This window comes from Pan paniscus, chromosome 1 (assembly GCF_029289425.2).
Source record: "Pan paniscus chromosome 1, NHGRI_mPanPan1-v2.0_pri, whole genome shotgun sequence".
Lineage (NCBI taxonomy): Eukaryota > Metazoa > Chordata > Mammalia > Primates > Hominidae > Pan > Pan paniscus.
Window position 1 is genome coordinate 97,923,266 of NC_073249.2, and position 21,636 is coordinate 97,944,901.

Sequence of the window (21,636 nt, forward strand, 5' to 3'; positions counted from 1 at the left end):
TTTTGTTTTTGCTTTTTAACTTGTATTTTTGTTTTATAGGTCCTGTGTGATTTATGCTTTAAAGAGGTTCTGTTTTGATGGGTTTCTGGGATTTGTTTCAAGATTTAGAGCTCCTTTTAGCAGTTCTTGTAATGGTGGCTTGATAATGGCGAATTCTCTCAGTATTTGTTTGTCTGAAAAGGACTGTATCCTTCGTTCATATATGATACTTAGTTTCACTGGATACAGAATTCTTGGCTGATAATTGTTTTGTTTGAGGAGGCTGAAGATAGGGCCCCAATCCCTTCTGGCTTGTAGGGTTTCTGCTGAGAAATCTGCTGTTAAGCTGATAGATTTTCCTTTATAGGTTGCCTGGTGCTTCTTTCTCACAGCTCTTAAGATTCTTTCCTTTGTCTTAGCTTTGGATAACCTGATGACAATGTGTCTGGGTGCAGATCTTTTTGTGATGAATTTCCCAGGTGCTCTTTGTGCTTCTTGTATTTGCATGTCTAGATCTCTAGCAAGACCAGGGAAGTTTTCCTCGATTATTCCCCCAAATATGTTTTCCAAGCTTTTAGAATTGTCCTCTTCCTCAGGAAGACCAATTATTCTTAGGTTTGGTAGTCTAACAAAATCCCAGACTTCTTGGAGGCTTTGTTCATATTTTCTTGTTCTTTTTCTCTTTGTTGGATTAGGTTAATTTGCATTTCTAAAAGTGTGTCCAAAATTTCCTGAATTTTTTATTGTTTTTTCTTTAAGCTATTTCCTTGAATATTTCTCCCTTCTTTTTTTTTTTTTTTTTTTTTTGACAAAGTCTCACTCTGTCGCCCAGGCTGGAGTGCAGTGGCACAATCTTGGCTCACTGCAACCTCCACCTCCCAGGTTCAAGCAATTCTCCTGCCTCAGCCTCCCGAGTAGCTGGAACTACAGGCGTGTGCCACCATGCCCAGCTAATTTTTGTATTTTTAGTACAGATGGGGTTTCACCATGTTGGCCAGGATGGTCTCAATCTCTTGACTTTGTGATCGGCCCACCTTGGCCTCGCAAAGTGCTGGGATTACAGGCGTGAGTCACCACACCTGGCCCTCCCTTCACTTCTTGTATCATTTTTTGGATTTCCTTGCACTGGGCTTTGCCTTTCTCTGGTATCTCCCTGATTGCCTTAATAGCTAACCTCCTGAATTCTTTTTCAGATAAATCAGGGATTTCTTCTTGGTTTGAATCCATTGCTGGTGAACTAGTGTGATTTTTGGGGGGTGTCAACAAGCCTTGTTTTGTCATATTACCTGGGTAGGTTTTCTGGTTCCTTCTCATTTGGGTAGGTAGACTCTGTCAAAGGGAAGGTCTAGGGCTGAAGGCTGTTGTTCAGATTTTTGTGTTCCACAGGGTGTTCCGCTGATGTAGTACTCTCCCCCTTTTCCTGTGGATGTGGCTTCCTGTGAGCCGAACTACAGTGATTGTTATCTCTCTTCTGGGTCTAGCCACCCAGTGAGTCTGCCCAGCTGTGGGTTGGTACTAGGAGTTGTCTGCACAGAGTCTTGTGATGTGAGCTGTCTATGGGTCTCCCAGCCATGAATACCAGTGCCTTTTCTGGTGGAGGTGGCAGAGGGTGCAGTGGACTCTGTGAGGGTTCTTAGCTTTGGTTTAATGCTCTACTTTTGTGCTGGTTGGCCTCCTGCCAAGAGGTGGCACTTTCCAGAAAGCATCAGCTGTAGCAGTATGGTGAGGGACCGGTGGTGGGCGGCGCCCTAGAACTCCCAAGATTATATGCCCTTTGTCTTCTGCTACCAGGGTGGATAGGGAAGGACCATCACCTGGGGCTGGGGCTAGGCACATCTGAGCTCAGACTCTCCTTGGGGGGATCTTGCTGCAGCTTCTGTGGGGGATGGCGGTGAGATTCCCGGGTCACTGGAGTTGTGTACCTAGAAGAATTATGGCTGCCTCTGCTGAGTCATACAGGTTGTCAGGGAAGTTGGGGAAAGCCGGCAGTCACAGGCCTCACCCAGCTCCCATGCAAACCGAAGGGCCGGTCTCACTCCCACCATGCCCTTCCAACATCCCCGTGTCTGTTTCCAGGTGGAGGGCAAGACGGGCTTGAAAACTTGTCTGAGGCTTTCCACCTCCCAGCTGCAAAAGAAAAGGGCTTTAGTTCTTCCCCGACCTGTGAAGTCTGCAAGCCGGGTTCACGCCCTCCCCGAGTTCTGGCCAGGAAGCTTCTCCCCAGTTCAAACTGTTACAAAGTTCAGCCGCAGAATTTCTTCTCCCTGTGGAATTTTACCCCCTGCTCCTTTGGCCACCCTCCTGATGAATCCCTGTGGTGCCAGGCAGATATGGGCTGCTTGGGGACCCAGTGAGCTCCCAGGGCCTTTCTGCTGCTTCCCTTACCCCTGTATTTCGCTCAGCTTAGCTCTCTAACTTGACTCAGCTCCAGGTAAAGTCAGAAATTTCTCCTGCAGACAGACCAGCTTCTCCAGTAGGGGTGTGTGTTCAGGTGAGGAGGGTCTTTCTTTCCCAATTCCACAGTTGGGGCACTCACAGTATTTGGGATGTCTCCCGGTCCTGCAGGAGTAGTCCGCTTCCTTCAGAGGGTCTGTGGGTCCTCTTGGGATTGCTGGTTCTTGCAGTCAATCTTGAACTAAAATTCACAATGCAAGCCTCCACATGCTCAGCTAATATGATTTTGAAAAAAGTTGGAGGAATCACTCTGCCCAATCCAACACATATTATGTTCCTACAATAATTAAGAACGATCACAAGGTCCCACAATAGGCTGTCTGCAAGCTGAGGAGCGAGGAGAGCCAGTCAGAGTCCCAAAACTGAAGAACCTGGAGTCCGATGTTCGAGGGCAGGAAGCATCCAGCATGGAAGAAAGATATAGGTTGGGAGGCCAGGCTGTCTCTTCTTCCATAGAGTTTTTGAGACAGGTTCTCTGTATTCTTCCCACCAAGCCAGCATTGGAGCCAGCCCCTGTCAGCAGAAAGCTGGTTCTCCCATCATACTGTGACCTCCCCGTTTTGGTTTTATGGTGCAGTGTGTGTATTGTAGGTACATTAAATCTGAATGAATTGATAAGGGTGGCTGAAAGTAGAATGCCATGGAGTTAATAGCTTCTGTGATCCTACATGTTCCAAGATAACTGCAGCAGTCCAAAAAGCCAGTTTTCCTTTCTAGTGTCTGTGGGCATACACTTTGTTCTGCTCCTGAGTAAGTCACACTTTGTCTTCCAGGTCCTCTAGGATCCCTGCAATGTTCCATTTGTTGCCTGGGCATTGGAGTAATAGCAGTGCTTGGTGCTACAGAAATAGATGGATGGAAGTTGTGGTTACTGTGACACCAAAAACTTGTCCCCTGAGCTCCCTACTCCTCTTTCTCCTATGTTTTTTGGTAATTGGCTCTGTCATTCACCTCACTGCAGGATTCAGAATCCTGGTACTGGGTCTTGTATTTCTCTTTTTCCCTTACCCTCCTTATCCAAATTGTCACCAAGTTCTGCTTCATGCTCTCATGATTTCTCACCTGAGTTACCCTAGTAGCTTCCAAATAGGGCCCTCTGATTTCAACCTTGGACACTCCCACTATCTTTTATATTATGGAAAGATCTAATCTTGTTACCCCCCATTTAAAATCCCTCAGAGAGCACTGCAGATACAATTCAAGCCAGTTAGCTTAGTGTTAAGGTTTTACATGCATTTCTGCAGCCATCTGCCCCTACTCTTGCACCCTAATAATGCCAAACTTCTTTTAGGCCTTAATTTCATCATCTGCAAAATGAGGATAATAAATAGTACCTACTTCATATGATTGTAATAAGGCCCCTCAAAACTGTTTCATGCCTCTTTTGCCCACTGCATTAGGCTGTTCTCACATTGCTATAAAGAAATACCTGAGACTGCGTGATTTATAAAGAAAAGAAGTTTAATTGACTCACATTTCTACAGGCTATACAGGAAGCATGATGGTGGCATCTGCTTGGCTGCTGGGGAGGGCTCAGAAAACTTACAGTCAGCCGGGCACAGTGGCTCACTCCTGTAATCCCAGCACTTGGGGAGGCCGAGGTGGGCAGATCACCTGAGGTCAGAAGTTCGAGACCAGCCTGTCCAACATGGTGAAACCTCATCCCTACTAAAAATACAAAAATTAGCCGGGTGTGGTGGGGGGGCACCTGTAACTCCAGCTACTCAGAAGGCTGAGGCAGGAGAATCACTTGAACCCAGGAGGTGGAGGTTGCAGTGAGCCAAGATCGCGCCACTGCACTCCAACCTGGACAACAGAGTGGGACTCTGTCTCAAAAAAAGGAAGCAAGAAAACTTACAGTCATGGCAGAAGGCAAAGCAGGAGCAGGCACTTCACATGGACACAGCAAGAGCAAGAGTGCAAGGCACAAGGTACTATACACTTTTAAACAACCAGATCTCATGAGAACTCACTATCATGAGGACAGTACCGAGGAGGATGGTGCTAAACCGTTCATGAGAAATTCACCCCCATGATCCATTCACCTCCCACCAGGGCCCACCTCCAACTTTGGGGATTACATTTCAATATGAGATTTGAGCGGGAACACACATCCAAACTATATTCCAGTGTTTTTTTTTTTTTTGCCTGTAATACTGTTTCCAGCTGGCTAATTTCTGCTTATCTAATCAATATTCAAGTCAAAGGACCCCTTCCTGAACCCCTAATCCTAGATGAGTACTTCTCCCTTATCCCCTAACTTCCTGTGCATAGCCACTGGAAGCACTTTCAACATGGAAGATAATGCCTGTTCTTAACCTCCATTTCTAGTGTGCTGGGCTTACCTGTGCTTGATTAAAGTCTGGAAAAAAAGAATGGAATCAGCAGACCTGAGCATAATCCTGGCTCTGTCAATAGCTCGCTGGATGATGTTGAGCAAATCATTTTCCCTCTCTCAGTCTCTCATTTTCCCAAGGAGGTTGGACCAGGTGATCCCTGAAATTCCCTTCCATTTTGAAGTGACAAGCTTATGGGGAGAAGAAAAGCAGCAAGATAATCTTAGAAATTGGGAGAATATGTTATGAAATAGAATGCACCTCCCATTACTTACTTTTCTTTTTCTTCTGTCTTTTAGAGGTCATTTTCTTCTGAGGAAGTCATTCTTAAGGACTGTTCTGTCCCCAACCCCAGCTGGAACAAGGACCTAAGACTGCTCTTTGACCAGTTTATGAAGAAATGTGAAGATGGCTCCTGGAAACGTTTGCCTTCATATAAACGTACACCTACTGAAAGGATTCAAGACTTCAAAACCCGTTTTCTTGGTAGAAACAGCCATTTTCCCATTAATATATCTGAGCATCAAATATAAAGCTAAGAACAGATTGAAGTACTAGTTACTACCTGAAAAAAAGAAAGAATATAATGCAGGATTATGGTTCTATAGTCACCAATTTTATAGACCAGAAATCACAATAAATTTTGCAGATTGGAGAGCATAAAGCCTATTGTCAAGAATAAGACTGCTCCCACCCTGGCATTCTTATCACCATTAGCAAGAGTGAAGAAAGGGCCCCAGAGAGCTTCCACCCTCCTACAACCTCATCACCTCTCTGTCTTGAGGCTGTCATCTAATCTCATTTCACCCTTTATCCCATATCTGGTTATATCACCCTAAGAAGCTTAGAACACTCAGGTTACACCCACATCTCCCAGTATCTAAATCCCCAGGGCAACCCACCCAACACCCAAAACACACACATGGCAATTCCTATCCTTCTGTGTTTTTTTACTAATATACTTTTTTAGCATTATAATTTTATAGAAAAATTAGCCTAAAGTACAGAGAGTTCCCATATACCCTTTATCCCCTCCCCACCCCTAATTTCTCCTATTATTAACATCTCACATTACTGTGGTGTATTTGTTACAATTGATGAGCCAATATTGATATGTTATTCTTAATTAAGGTCCATAGTTTGTTTTAGGGTTCACTCTTCGTATTATGTTTTCCATGGGTTTTAACAACTGTGTAATGACAGATATCCATCATTATAGTACATTTGAATCATTCACAGATATTTCTGAGTTACTCATTATCTTTTAATCATCCAAACACATCTTTAGGTGGTGGTTGGTTTTTTTTAACTGACTTTTAAGAAGGCCCTTGGGCCAGGCACCGTGGCTCATGCCTATAATCCCAGCACTTTGGGAGACTGAGGCGGGCGGATCACTTGAGGTCAGGGGTTTAAGACCAGCCTGGCCAACATGGTGAAACCTCGTCTCTACTAAAAATACAAAAAAAATTAGTTGGGCCTCGTGGCGAGGACCTGTAATTCCAGCTACTTGGGAGGCTGAGGCAGAAGAATTATTTGAATCCAGGAGGCAGAGGTTGCAGTGAGCTGAGATCACGCCACTGCACTCCATCCTGGGCAACAGAGTGAGACTGTCTCCCCCCTACAAAAAAAAAAGAGAAAAAGAAGGCTCTCAATATTGCCCAACAACCATACTTCATGTTTCCCTAGTTTATTCACTCTCCTCCCTTACTGGATGAGTATTTTCTGCCTTTTTCTTTCTTCCTATGCCTCTAATACTTTCCCTTCTCACCCTCAGTTGGTCTCGCTTCCTATCTCACTAAGAGAAAATAAAAGCAGTCAGAAGAGAACTCCCAGTCTCCCATTGCCTCACATATCCTCCTCCCTGCATCTGTGCCTGATGTTCTGCTTCTTCCTGCTGTGAGTGAACCATCCACACTCTTAGGGAGACCAAGCCTTCCATTGGTGCGCTGCATTCCATTTTCTTTGGCCTACTGAAGGACATCCATCTCTGCTAGATGTTTCGTATCAGCATATAAACATGCCACAACTGCATTTCTCTCTTCCCAGTCTCTCTCTCTCTCTCTTTTGTTTTGGGTTTTTTTGTTTTGTTGTTTTTTTGTCTTTTTTTTTTTTTGGTTTTGAGAATGAGTCTCACTGAGTCACTCAGGCTGGAATGCAGTGGCGTGACCTTGGCTCACTGCAACCTCCTCCTCCCGGGTTCAAGTGATTCTCCCACCTCAACCTCTCAAGTAGCTGGGATTACAGGTGCATGCCACCACACCCGGCTTATTTTTATATTTTTAATAGAGACAGGGTTTCACAATGTTGGCCTGGCTGGTCTCGAACTCCTAAATTCAAGTGATCTGCCCCACCTTAGCCTCCCAAAGTGCGGGGATTACAGGCATGAGCCACTGTGCCCAGCCTATCTTGAACCCACTCCCTCAAAACAGCTCTTGCCAAAGGTACCAGTGACCTTCATGTTGCTGAGTCCGCTAACCTCTCAGCTTTTGGCACAGCTGTTGACTCCTTTCTATTTGAACATAACTTCCAGGACACCACATTCTCCACTTCACTGGTGCCTCCTTTTCAGTTTCTTGGGCTGGTTCTTCCCCATCCTCAAACCCTTCATGTTGGGGTGCCCTCAAGTCTCAGTCCTTAGTACTCCTCTCTTCTCCACACTCCATTGGTAATCTCATGCAGTCTCTCAGCTTTAGAGACCATCCAGAAGTTGACAACTTCTTAATTAAATGGTTGAAATTTAGTGCCTGGGTTCAAATTCTGGTTCCACAATTTAAAGCTGTGCAACTTTGAGCAAGGCACTTTACCTTTCTGTGCCTCAGTTTCCTCATGGTAGATACTTTAGTATTTACTGAAGGAATGAATAAAACAAAAATAAAACTAATCAAGAAAAATTATAGAGTTCTTAAGTTTCTTTGCAGAATCTCTGATATATCTCGAGGGAAGAATTATTCTGTTTTATAAATGAAGAGGAAAAATGTGTAGTTTATATTACTTATTCTCTTCCAACTGTTAGCACATCACACAACTGACTGTCCTTATCCCAGCACGATCTGGCTTCTACCCTCACAGCTCTACTGAAATGTCTTCATTGAAGCCACTAGTGACGGAAGTGCCAAATTCAGTGTGCATTCTTCAGCACTTACTGTACTAGACCTCCCTGTCTCATTCTCATTGAAACATTTTCTTTTGGCTTTCATAAACCTTTCAGACCAATCTTCCCTCCTCCTTCTACTTGCTCCTTAAATGTCAATGTTTTCCAGGGTTCCATTCCTACATTTTGCTCATTTCTTCATCCAACCCTCATTCGCTCTTGACTAAAATTTGACCCTCTCAGAATCAAGAGGAGTTTGAGATCCTCTTTGCTACCCACACTTGTTTTCAAACCATTACTTCCCCTCATCTTAAAAAGCCCTCTGGGCTGGGCACAGTGGCTCAACACTTTGGGAGGCCAAAGTGGCAGATCACTTGAGGCCAGGAGTTTGAGACAAGCCTGGGTGACAGAGCAAGATTCTGTCTCAAAAAAAAAACAAAAACAAAAAACCTCTGTTTCTTTGAGTTTATACCATCTAACTTTGTCACCCTCCTCTTCTTCTCCTCCTTGTTGCTGTCATCTGTCAACCTCTCCCTCAGTGTTGAGTATTTCAGCAGCTGGTCCGCTGTCTACCCAACTCCATTCAGCATCCTCAGCAACTCGAGCATCCACACAGTGGCTCCTCAGTTTATGTGCTTCCTCATCACCTATGAACTTTTCTTATCCCCCAGCCCCAGCCACACACTCCCATGAACATCTCGAGCCTTATCTTCAGACAGTACACAGCCTCCAAATGCGTACATTTAAACATCCTGTTTTCTGATGACAGCATTTTTCCTTTCAGCAGCTTACTTGTTCAAAGGCCCCTCAGAAACAATTGTTATTTCATTAAGACCTTCTGAGTTCATTGAATCCTTTACTTTCTCATGGTCCCTTAGCCCTCATCTATCTGAACTTCTGTAGCCCACCTAACCTAGGAAAACCCCAGCCCTGGATGAATCCAACCATCTGCCATCTTTACTTTGAACTGGCTTTCACATAATTAAGCATTGCTAGAGAAAATCACCCCATCTAGCAGATAAGTTTGGTGATTGTGATTTTTGTAGTCTCATCTCCTGTCTCCATTCTTATCCTCCTCAAAGCCCTTCTTCCACTCAACTGTCAGAATGATTCAAAATGCAAATCTCATCATGTTATTCCAATGCTATTTTCAGTGCTATCCCATTTCTTAAAATACTCTTGCCTTTCAGACTTAAAAATGAATATGAAGCACCTAGGAATCTTGTTAAAATGCAAGTTCTGCTTCAGAAGGTCAGAAGTAGAACCTGAGATTCTGCATTTCCAACAAACTTCTTTCACCATCACAAAGGACAAATGCATCCTCTTGAGAGTAGTAGCTTTTGGTCTTTATTTTGAAATGACCTACATTTTAACTCAACCCAGACCTTATTTTTCTCATTTTTATGAAATAAGCTCAAGGTTTGCCAATCTAGACCAGAAATCTCGAACTCCTAAGTAAAACAATTATAAGCGCTTAACACCTATCTTATCCTGAAGTCCTGGAATGTCAGAGTTGGAAGAGATCTTAGAGCTCATTTTGTTTTATCTCCTCATTGTATGGATAAAGTGTAGTGCAAAAGAGTGAGTTCTAGGCCAGAGGTAGGCCAATAATTTAATTTTCCCAACTCACGGGCCAAGGTTCTTTCCACTGCACCATAATACTGATCCCCAATTTTAAGTTTCCTTGTCTGTCCTTCTAAACCATCAATTCACTCAACAACTGCTTAAGTGTATATAGTATGTGCACATCTGTGCCATTTGTTGGGTATGCAAAGTCTAAAAGACAGGCTGCCTGCCCTGAGATGCTCATGACCTAATTCAAATGCATCCTTCCTGTCCCTCTCCCCACTTCTCCTGGATCTTCTCATCTGTATCCTTTTCCACGTTTGTAAATATAAATTCAATAGAAATAAACAGTTTTATATATGGCAAATCATGATGAGCTATGAAAGAAAGGTGAGTAGGGGGATTAAATTTTAAAATAGATACAAAAGGATAAATGCACTATTTCTTGAGAGCAATGGCTTTCAATCTTTATTTTGAAGTGACCTATATTTTGATTCAATCCAGTTCCCCCAACTTGCTCACAGTTGTGTAAGTGAAAAAAAACTGTGTCTAAACAAGTGCACTATTACTTACCCAGAGTATATGGTTCTGTTAACTAAGTGTTCTGTTTCTTTTTAAAGCCTGGTTAATGGCTGGGCGCTGTGGCTCACGCCTATAATCCCAGCACATTGGGAGGCCAAGGCAGGCGGATCCCTGAGTTCGGGAGTTCAAGACCAGCCTGACCAACACGGAGAAACCCCGTCTCTACTAAAAATACAGAATTAGTCAGGCATGGTGGTGGGCGCCTATAATCCCAGCTACTCAGGAGGCTGAGGCAGGAGAATCGCTTGAACCCGGGAGGCGGAGGTTGCGGTGAGCTGAGATCACGCCATTGCACTACAGCCTGGGCAATAAGAGCGAAACTCTGTCAAAAAAAAAAAAAAAAAAGGGAAGCCTGGTTACAACCCACAATCTGATTTCATGAACCCTAATGGTTCTCACTGCCAGTTTTGGGGGCTTAGAGTCACAATCACATGAGTGTTGGGCTGAACTGACCCTGTTGCTGATTCAGACTCAACTCATGTCGGCCAGGGAAACCTCCTTTCTGTTACATTTTTTATTTTCTGTAAATTGCATTTAAACCACAGTTCTTCCAAGAAGGATTTCCGTCTTTACCGTACCATTTTATTCAGTATATTGTTAGCGTTTATATACTATATTCCTGATTGCCATGTGTGGGTACTTCGTTTTGATTTCATGTCTGTTTACTCTGTCCCCAGTTGGACTGTTAATTCCACAAGGGCAAAGATCCTATCTTCTGTTTCATTGAGACCCTCCCATTCCTTTCAATTTTGCACCCTGTGGACATTTGAATCAATCATCTATTGACATGTGATTCTAGCAGGGTACAGGTGCTTGGCTCTGCCATGGCATTTCTCTCACCCTTGTTTCTCATTTGCCATCCACCTCATTTTCTATAGACCCAAAGCTTATGAAAGAAGAACAAATGTCACAGGCCCAGCTCTTCACCAGAAGCTTTGATGATGGCCTGGGCTTTGAATACGTGATGTTCTACAATGACATTGAGAAAAGGATGGTTTGCTTATTTCAAGGAGGCCCTTACCTGGAAGGACCACCTGGGTAAGAATGATAGCCTGAAAGTGTGGATCTAAAAGATTTTTATCTTACACTGCCCCCATGTGTCCTGTACATGGACTACAATAAAGATTTTCAAATGGTCACATAGATGTATATTTATTGACATGGAAAGATGTTTATAATACATTATTAAAGGACATCTTATCTATATTATTAATATTGATTAAATATTTATATATATGAGCATTATAATATTATAGGGCATAGGGCAATAGAGTATAATTTGAGAGCATATCATTAATGTGTTAACAGTGGCTTGTCACTGACTAGGTGGGTAGTATTATGGGTCCTAAATTTTTTTTCTTTTTTTCATATTTGCATTACCTACATTTCTAAACAATGAATATGTATAGTTTGTTTTGTTTTGTGAGACAAGGCCTTGCTCTTTTGCCCAGGCTGAAGTGCAGTGGCATAATCATAGCTCACTGCAGCCTCGAACTCCTGGGCTCAAGCAATCCTCTCACCTCAGTCTCCCGAGTAGCCAGAACTACAGGCACATGACACCACACTTGACTAATAATAAAAACATAATATAAATTTTCTAAATTACATTTTAGCTTTTTGCTTGCTTGCGATCTGGTTACTATTAAGTTCTGGTTTTATTACAAATACTTAAGACTTATTATTATGCTGTGAACAAAACAAAGTTGGGGACATAGATAGTATTTGGCATTCAGTACACTGAACATGGGCTAAGTGGACCTTTCATAAGTAAATTGTGTGAAGATGCTTGGATAATTTTTCTCTTTCAAGAGGCTCTCTATCTTCAGAACTTCTGAAAACATTTCTCCTCCACTCCTGTTGTAACTAGATTCATTCATGGAGGTGCCATTGCAACCATGATTGATTCTACTGTTGGTATGTGTGCAATGATGGCTGGGGGAATCGTCATGACTGCCAATCTCAACATCAATTATAAAAGGTAAATTCACAGTAATTCTCTATTTATCCTTAGGTGTTGTTAAGTCAGGTTCCCAGTTGCAGATCTTGACACCATAATTTGTGTTCAAGTGATTATTAAAGAAGTGCTCCCAGAGGAAACTAGCAAGGGAGTGGGAGAAGCAGGACGGGGAAGATGAAGAAGTCAACCAAGGCTGAACCCTCAAAAGTCCAGCAAAGCATAGCTTTAGCCAGATCATACAAGGGAGCTCTAGAATGAAATTTATGCCTCAGAATTTTCTCCATCTCAGATGAGGGAGCTAGAGTCTTTATACTCTCGCATGTATTGGTCATAGGATCAGGGCCATCCCAGGGACCATAAATTTCCAAGTACTTCTAAGGGTCTCTGTGTTTGAGCAAAGCAGACTCTAGGGAAAATAACCAAAACAAGTGAAGAAAGGATCCAAGGGGCTCTGGGTGGAGCACCAACATCTACTACATAACAAAATTAATTTTTTAAAAATTTAGCTGGGCCCAGCAGTGCATGTCTGTAGTCCTAGCTTCTTGAGAGGATTGCTTGAGCCCAGGAGTTCAAGGCTACAGTGAGCTAGGATCATGCCACTGCACTCCAGGGTGGGCAACAAGACCCCAACTGTAAAAAAAACAACAACAACAAAAACACACACACACACACAAAACACCGAGTCCTTTCAGTCCACAGGCACAGATGTCTTTCTATTTATTTGTGTCTTTAATTTTTTTCATCAATGTTTTGTAGTTTTCAGTGTATAAGACTTTTGCTCTTTGGTTAAGTTTATTCCTGTGTATTTTATTCTTTTTGATTTTTTTATTTTTAATTTTATTATTATTATTATTATTATTATTATTTTGAGACAAAGTCTCACTTTATTGCCCAGGCTGGAGTGTGGTGGCATGATCTCAGCTCATTGCAACATCCACTTCCCAGGTTCAAGCTATTCTCATGCCTCAGCCTGCCAAGTAGCTGGTATTACAGGCATGCACCACCACAGCTGGCTAATTTTTTGTATTTTCAGTAGAGACAGTGTTTCACTTTGTTGGCCAGGCTGATCTCAAACTCCTGGCCTCAAGTGATCCACCTGCCTTGGCCTGCCAAAGTGCTGGGATTACAGATGTGAGTCACTGCACCTGGCCTTAATTGTTTTCTTAATTTCCTTTTTGGATTAGTCATTGTTTGTGTATAGAAATGCAACTGCTTTTTCTGTGTTGATTTTACATCTTGCAGCTTTGCTGAATTTGTTTATTCATTCTAACAGGTTTTTGTGGAATCTTTAGGATTTTCTATATACAAAGTCATGTCATTTGTAAACAGATCTTTGTACTTCTTCCTTTCCAATTTGAATACCTTTGATTTCTTTTTCTTGCCTAATTGCTCTGGCTAGGACTTCTAGTACCATGTAGAATAGAAGTGGCAAAAGTGGGCATCCTTGTCTTGTTTCTGATCTTAAGTGAAAAGGTTTCAGTCTTTTACCATTCAGCATGATGTTAGTTGTAGGGTTTTCATAAATAGCCTTTATTATGTTGAGAGAGTTTCTTTCTATTCCTAGTTGTGCCTTAGATTTTTAACCTTTAAACCCAGATTGTCATTGTACCTCCTTTTAATGATTTTAATAGCAATTACATTGATTCTAGAGATTAATTTGGGGAAAGTTGACATATTTACAGATGGTCAATATTTCATATTAGTTATAACTATAAATTAGATTCTAGAAATCTGGGTTTTCTTAACATGATAAAGAATATATTAAAAATTAAATTTTTTATATTTTTCCATGTCCCATGTTTTTAAAAATATTTTTCCATGTTCAAATAAAGTTGAATAATGAAGTACAACATCGTTCCTAAAAAATAAATGTAAACGGTTACTTTGAAAACATGCTGAAACAAAGTATTTAGATTGCTGTTTATCTCAAAAAGTGTTTGTGTCTTAAGCACATACTCAAATGCAAAATGGGAAACAGAACCTGCCAAACTCTATGCTTAGTGTTTGTCCCACCCAATAAACCATCCACAAAAATCAGTTGCATTGCTGATCATTTGTTCCCCACAATTGGAAAACATACTGAAAAGAAGTTTTACCTGAAGTCATATGGATAGAGAGCAATTTAGTCAGAATTAGAACTCACATCTTATGACACCAAATCTGATGCTCTTCACTACAACACACAGCCTCCATTGTCTTCTGTTAGTTGATGACTAAAGACCAGAATAAAGTATTGGATTTTATAAGTAGTTTAGAATTTAATATTTATCACTCTCTGTTTTTTTGTATACAGTTATTTAGGTTCATAATAATAGTAATAATAACATTAAATTTAATATGATTACTTGACAGTCCTTCAAGATGCTACAGGTAACAACCTGGGATTATATTTTAATTGAAAATAATTTTCAGTGTCAATTAATCATCAGATGCCTTAATCTACCTTACTTCCTTTAAGAAGCAAGATTATTCCTTAATGATTTCAAATAATTTCCAGCCCTCTGATCCAAATATCCCACTTGATTTATTTCCTTGTGCCTAGCACATTAAGATAAATAGACAAAGCAGGTCAAACTAGTGATGACAAGCCAGCTGAAAGGGTAAGTATCTCAGCATGCCGATGACCCATTCATGACACATGAGTTGAGAAGCTCCTGATTCGATTTCTTCATGCAACATGGCAAACAAGAAATGCTAAAGGACATTCCTCCTTCAAAACAAGTAGATCCTGTACCAAATACACAAGGAAAGAAACTACCAAGGGTGACTGTCAACAGAAACAATAAATAAGATTTAGACCTCAGGGATCTAAGATATGATGATAATCAAATACACAATATAAATGAATAAAGTATGAGATGTTCAAGAAATAAAAGATAAGACTGGGCACAGTGGCTCACGCCTGTAATCCCAGCACTTTGGGAGGCCAAGGCGGGTGGATCACCTGAGGTCAGGAGTTCAAGACCACCCTGGTCAACATGGCAAAACCCTGACTTTACTAAAAATACAGAAATTACCCAGGTGTGGTGGCACGTGCCTGTAATCCCAGCTATTTGGGGGGCTGAGGCAGAAGAATCGCTTGAACCTGGGAGATGGAGGCTGCAGTGAGCCAAGATTGTGCCACTGCACTCCAGCCTGGGCAACAGAGCGATACTCCATCAGAAAAATAAATAAATAAATAAATAAATAAAAGATGAAATCACAAAAAGAGAAAACAATGATAAACTATAAAAATTATTAGGCAGGTTTGCCACAGAACCTAATAAAACTTTGAGAAATGAGATTGTAGGCCGGGCGTGGTGGCTCACGCCTGTAATCCCAACATTTTGGGAGGCTGAGATGGGCAGATTACAAGGTCAGGAGTTTGAGACTAGCCTGACCAACATGGTGAAACCCCGTCTCTCCTGAAAATACAAAAATTAGCTGGGCGTGGTGGTGCACACCTGTAATCTCAGCTACTTGGGAGGCTGAGGCAGGAGAATCACTTGAACCCAGGAGGCAGAGGTTGCAGTGAGCTGAGATTGCACCATTGTACCCCAGCCTGGGCGACAGAGTGAGACTCCATCTCAAAAAAAAAAAAAAAAAAAAAAAGGAAATGAAAGTGTAATTGTTTAAAAACAAAAAAATACCTCAGTGACTAGGTTAAAGGACTATTTAAACACAGCTGAAAGTGAACAGAAATATAGAACTGAAGAAATTACCCTGATAAAAAGGTATGCTGGTAAAGGTCAGAACATTTCCTCTGAATTTGCTAGAAACTCAAAAGCTGTGGAATGTCATTTCTTTCTCTCCATTTTCCTATTATAACTACCCCGCCTTGTGGGCAGTCTATATAGAAAGGTTTCTTTGATACCTGACTGATGTAAGAACAAGAGGGGTAAATGTGAATTCTTGTGGATAGATAACACAGGAGTTACTTCTAAATATCACTCCACTGCAAGAATTTAAAAGAAAGCTTTAAAAATACACTCAATAGTTTTCTTGAAAAGGGAAAATGACAATCCCTAGGCTTCTGGGTTTTGTTTGCTTTTTACAGTTTCGATTGCTTTTCATTCTGTATTTTTTTTTAATCAGAAGCTCAGATCACTTTAATAATCTTGTGGCACTGTGTTTCTAATTTGTAGCCAACACATTCTGGAAGCTTCTTCCTTCCTTTATTTATTTATTTATTTATTTATTTATTTATTATTTTGAGACAGAGTCTCACTCTGCCACCCAGGCTGGAGTGCAGTGGCGCAATCTCAGCTAACTGCAACCTCTACCTCCTGGGTTCAAGCGATTCTCCTGCCTTAGCCTCCCAAGTAGCTGGGATTACAGGCATAGGCCACCATACCTGGCTAATTTTTGTATTTTTAGTAGAGACGAGGTTTCACCATATTGGCCAGGCTGGTCTCAAACTCCTGACCTCAGGTGATCCACCCACCTCAGCCTCCCAAAGTGCTGAGATTACAGGTGTGAGCCATCGTGCCCAGTGCTTGTTTCCTTAAAATGCACAGTTAAGGCCAGGCTACTTGGGAGGCTGAGGCAGGAGAATCGCTTGAACCTGGGAGGTTGCAATGAGCCGAGATCATGCCACTGCACTCCAGCCTGGGCAACAGAGCGAGACTCCATCTCAAAAAAAAAAAAAAAGCACAATTAAATCCTTTATTTTCACTAACAATTTAGTTAGACATTTTATAACTCTGATATGGTTTGGCTTTGTGTCGCCACCCAAATCTCATCTAGAATTGTAATCCCCATGTGTCAAGGGAGGGACCTGGTGAGAGGTGACTGGATCATGGGGGCAGTTTCCCCCATGCTGTTCTAGTGATAGTGAGTTCTTATGAAATCTGATGGTTTAAAAGTGTTTGGCAGGCTGGGCACCGTGGCTCACGCCTGTAATCCCAGCATTTTGGGAGGCCAAGGTGAGTGGATCACCTGAGATCAGGAGTTCAAGGCCAGCCTGATCAACATGGTGAAACTCCATCTCTACTGAAAATGCAAAAAAAAAATTAGCTGGGCATGGTGGTGTATGCCTATAATCCTAGCTACTCAGGAGGCTGAGGCAGGAGAATTGCTTGAACCTGAGAGTTGCAGTGAGCCGAGATTGCGCCAGTGCACTCCAGCCTGGGCAACAGAGCAAGACTCCATCTCAAAAATAAAGAAATAAATAAATAAAAGCATTTGACAGATCCCCCCTTGCACTCTCTCTCTCTCTCTCTCCTGCCACCATGTAAGACGTGCCTTGCTTCCCCTTCCCCTTTCCCTTCACCTTTGCTGTGATTGTAAGTCTCTTGAAGCCTCCCCAGCCATGCAGAACTGTGAGTCAATTAAACCTCTTTTCTTTATAAATTACCCAGTCTCAGGTAGTTCTTTATAGTAGCATGAAAATAAACTAATGCAAACTCTCATGATTTTTATAATCTTACAGCCCAGTAAACCTTCAAATCATTTCTCCCTACAAGTTATTTTCCCCTTCCATTGAAATTTAATCAAGAGTTCATTTGTCAGATCCATATGCTCGGTGATGGTGGTGGTGGTTGTATTACTAAAAACACTAAATTAGTCACCAGCTCCATTGTTCTAGTGCGGTATTGAGATATATCCCATAAATACGTCAACATGCCCACCTCAACTAAGTCATTTGGCAGATAAAACAAGCTCAAATGCAAAATGGGAAGCAGAACTTTGAATCAGACTGTTGGGGATTTGAATCCCATGTGTGCCACCAAATAGCCATACAGCTTTAGCAAATTACCTAACCTCTCTGGGCCTCAGTTTCCTCATCCATTAACCAAAGACAATAATACTTTTCTTAAAGAGATATTTTGAGGATCACAGTTAATGTATTCAGAGCTAGCAGCTTAATATGTTAAATGAAGCTTTTTTTTTTTTTTTTTGAGATGGAGTCTCTCTGTCACCCAGGCTGGAGTCAGTGGCGCAATCTTGGCTCATTCCAACCTCCACCTCCTGGGTTCAAGCGATTCTCCTGCCTCAGCCTCCTGAGTCGCTGACATTACAGGCACATGCCACCATGCCCGGCTAATTTCTGTATTTTTAGTAGACATGGGTTTTTGCCATGTTGGTCATGCTGGTCTTGAACTCCTGGCCTCATGATCCATCCGCCTCGGCCTCCCAAAGTGCTGGGATTACAGGCGTGAGCCACCATGCCCGGCCTAAATGAAGCTTTTTAATTATTATTTTCAGATCTATGTTTAGCAGAGAGAGAGAGAGAAAAAAAATTACCCTGAATCCAGCACAGAGAAAAAAGGAAATGGGAAATATAGAGAGCATAAGCTATAGTGGACAAATAAAAAGATCTAACATGCTCTAATTAGAGTCCTAGAAAAATAGAATAAAGAGAATCGAAGAGATCCAGTATTTAAGGAAGTAATGGGTCAGCATATTCAAGAGCTAAAGAAAATCATGAATTGACAATATAGAAAGCAATCTATATCAAGCTAGGTTTTAAAAGTATATCTAGAGACATTATAGAGAAATTGGAGAATACTTAAGACAAAGAGATCTTAAAAGCAGAGCTAAGATAGAGCAGCCATTACAAAGCAGTCTTGCTTTTTAGAAGCAAGAGGGCACCATTACACTGGCAGTAAACCTCTCAATAGCAACAGTAGAAGCCAGAAGACAATAAAACATCTGCCAAAAGAAAATGTCTATCTAAAATCATGCTCTCAGCAAAGCTAAAGTTCAAAAATGAGCGCGAAATGAAGGTGCTGTCATTCAAACAAATGGAGAGAATTTATGGAACAGCAGGACAACACCCAGGGAGCTCCTAAATGGTGGACTTTAGAAAGAAGGAAAGCAATCCCAACAGGCGGGAGGATGAAAGGAGGAATCATGAGCCAATTAATTGGTAAACATGTAGATAACTAAAATCTAAATAGAGTCTATAAGTAATATTGATGTCTAAATTCTGAGGATTGGTGTGTTGCAGTGGCTCATGCCTGTGGTCCTAGCTACTTGGGAGGTTGATGCAGGAAGATCGCTAGAGCCCAAGAGTTCAAGGTTGCAGTAAGCTGTGATTGCGCCACTGCACTCCAGCCTGGGGGACAGACTGAGAACCCATCTCTAAAAATAATAAAAATAAAAATTTACAATAAATAAATTATAGTGATTAACAAAAGGACAGCTAAAATACTGGATAACAATAGCATGTAGTTTGGGAGGAGATGAACAGAGTTAATGTTGATACATCCTCATATTTTTCAGTGGAGAGAATGATTAAAATAAGAGAAAATGAGTGTATAACTAATATCTAAAACAATACAAGATCAAACAAGTAGTAAAACTCAATTTTTAAAAAGGCAAGGAAAAAAAGAGGGTTAGAAAAAGTGAGTCAAGGCCGGGCGCGGTGGCTCACGCCTGTAATCCCAGCACTTTGGGAGGCCGAGGCGGGCGGATCACGAGGTCAGGAGATCGAGACCATCCTGGCTAACACGGTGAAACCCCGTCTCTACTAAAAATACAAAAAATTAGCCGGGCGCGGTGACGGGCGCCTGTAGTCCCAGCTACTTGGGAGGCTGAGGCAGGAGAATGGCGTGAACCCGGGAGGCGGAGCTTGCAGTGAGCCGAGATCGCGCCACTGCCCTCCAGCCTGGGCGACAGAGCGAGACTCCGTCTCAAAAAAAAAATAATAATAATAAAAAAAAAAAAAAAAAAGAAAAAGTGAGTCAAATAATAAGCCAAAATAAGATGATAGAAATACGTCTAAATAAATCAGTAATGACTCTCTATAAATAGACCAAACCATCAGTTCAAAGACAGATTATAGTATTGAATTTTTAAATGTAAAAAACTAGAAACTGTATGAGACATATTTTTGAAATGACACCAAAAAGTTTAAAAGGAAGAGAAAATATGCTACACAAAAGTTAACCAGAAGAAAACTGGGATCAGAAAAAATAATGAACTGTCAAAAAAGTAATATTGGGGATAGAGAAGGCTACTTCATAGTAATAAAAGATTCAGTTCAATAGTAGGTAATAATAACTAAATCAATATGCGTCTAATAAAGAGTATAAATTAAATTGATATAATCATAGGGAGAAGTTGACTAACCCACCTTTATATAGTGGGAGATTCTAACACATTGTTCTCAATTTTTTTTTTTCAAGACAGAGTCTCGCTCTGTCACCCAGGCTGGAGTGCAGTGGCGCGAGCTCAGCTTATGGCAACCTCCGCCTGCTGGATTCAAGCAATTCTCCTGCCTCAGCCTCCCAAGTAGCTGGGACTACAGGCACCCACCACCATGCCTGGCTAATTTTTTTCTATTTTTAGTAGAGACAGGGTTTCATCATGCTGACCAGGCTGCTCTCGAATTCCTGACCTCGTGATCCGCCCACCTCGGACTCCCAAAGTGCTAGGATTACAGGTGTGACACAGCACCCAGCCTGTTCTCAATTATTGATAGGTCAAGCAGACAAAAAAAAAAAAAAAAAAATCAGAGCCAAGTGAGGTGGTGCACATCTATAGTCCCAGCTATTTGGGAGGCTGAGGCAGGAGGATTGCTTTAGTCCAGGGGTTCAAGGCTGCAATGCACTATGATAACTCCTGTGAATAGCCACTGAACTGCAGCCTGAGCAACATACTGAGACCCTGTCTCCAAAAAAAAGAAAAAACAATTAGAAAATGGAGGATTTAGGCCAGGCACGGTGGCTCAAGCCTGTAATCTCAGCACCTTGGGAGGCCAAGGTGGGTGGATCATGAGGTCAGGAGATTGAGACCATCCTGGCTAACACGGTGAAACCCCATCTCCACTAAAAATACAAAAACTTAGCTGGGCATGGTGGCATGTGCCTGTAATCCCAGCTACTTGGGAGGCCGAGGCAGGAGAATCGCTTGAACCCAGGAGGCGGAGGTTGCAGTGAACCAAGATCGTGCCACTGCACTCCAACCTGGGCGACAGAACAAGACTCCATCTCAAAAAAAAAAAAAAAAAAGAAAAGAAAAGAAAGAAAGAAAATGGAGAATTTAAACATCACAAGATAACAAGTATGGTTTATTAGACAAACATAGAACTCTGCATCCAATAATTAGAAAACAGCACACTTTCTTTTTCCCAGCACACATTTGCAAAAATTGATCATGTATTGGCTTATAAATTAAGTCTTAATAGATTTTATAGAACCAGAACCTTACAAGCCAATGTTCTGGCCACATTGAATTTGAGGTTAAAAAAAAAAAAGAACTTTAAAAAAAAAATCTATAGTAAATTAGAGTAACATTAGCTAGTGTAACTCCTACATTTCACTACTTTAAACCTATAGGCTTTTTTGGTTTACCTAATAGTCCCATGTGGTTATCCTGGTCAGTGAGGGTAACCCCATGAAGTGATTGAGAGACCCAGTCTCGTTTCAGAGTGAGACTCCTCCTTCCGCTTAGTGCCTCAGTGTCTTCTTTATTCAACTATTCAGGCTTTCTAATCATTTTCTTCTTAGTTTTAATAAATTTTTGAAATTTTTTTCTATTTCATCTGCATTTTCAAATGTATTGACATAAAGTTATTCATAATATTCACAATATTCTCAATTTTTAAAAAATTTCAGCTAAATCTATATCCTTTTTGGCCCCAATAGTATTTATGTATGCTCTCTCTCATTGTCTTGATCTGTCTTGCCAGAGATTATTAGTCTTTTCAAAGAGTTATCTTTTGGCTTTGTTATGCCTTTCCAGTG

General features: G+C 41.5%; 1 protein-coding gene across 1 annotated transcript in view; it reads left to right on the plus strand.

The window, feature by feature from the left end:
- THEM4 (thioesterase superfamily member 4) overlaps positions 1-21,636 on the plus strand; it is a 36,368-nt gene that overhangs the window by 9,836 nt on the left and 4,896 nt on the right. Inside the window, exons 2-4 of the mRNA XM_003817225.6 lie at positions 5,069-5,255; positions 10,887-11,046; positions 11,876-11,986. Of these exons, the coding sequence (XP_003817273.1) occupies positions 5,069-5,255; positions 10,887-11,046; positions 11,876-11,986 (458 nt within the window). The remainder of the gene's footprint in view (positions 1-5,068; positions 5,256-10,886; positions 11,047-11,875; positions 11,987-21,636) is intronic.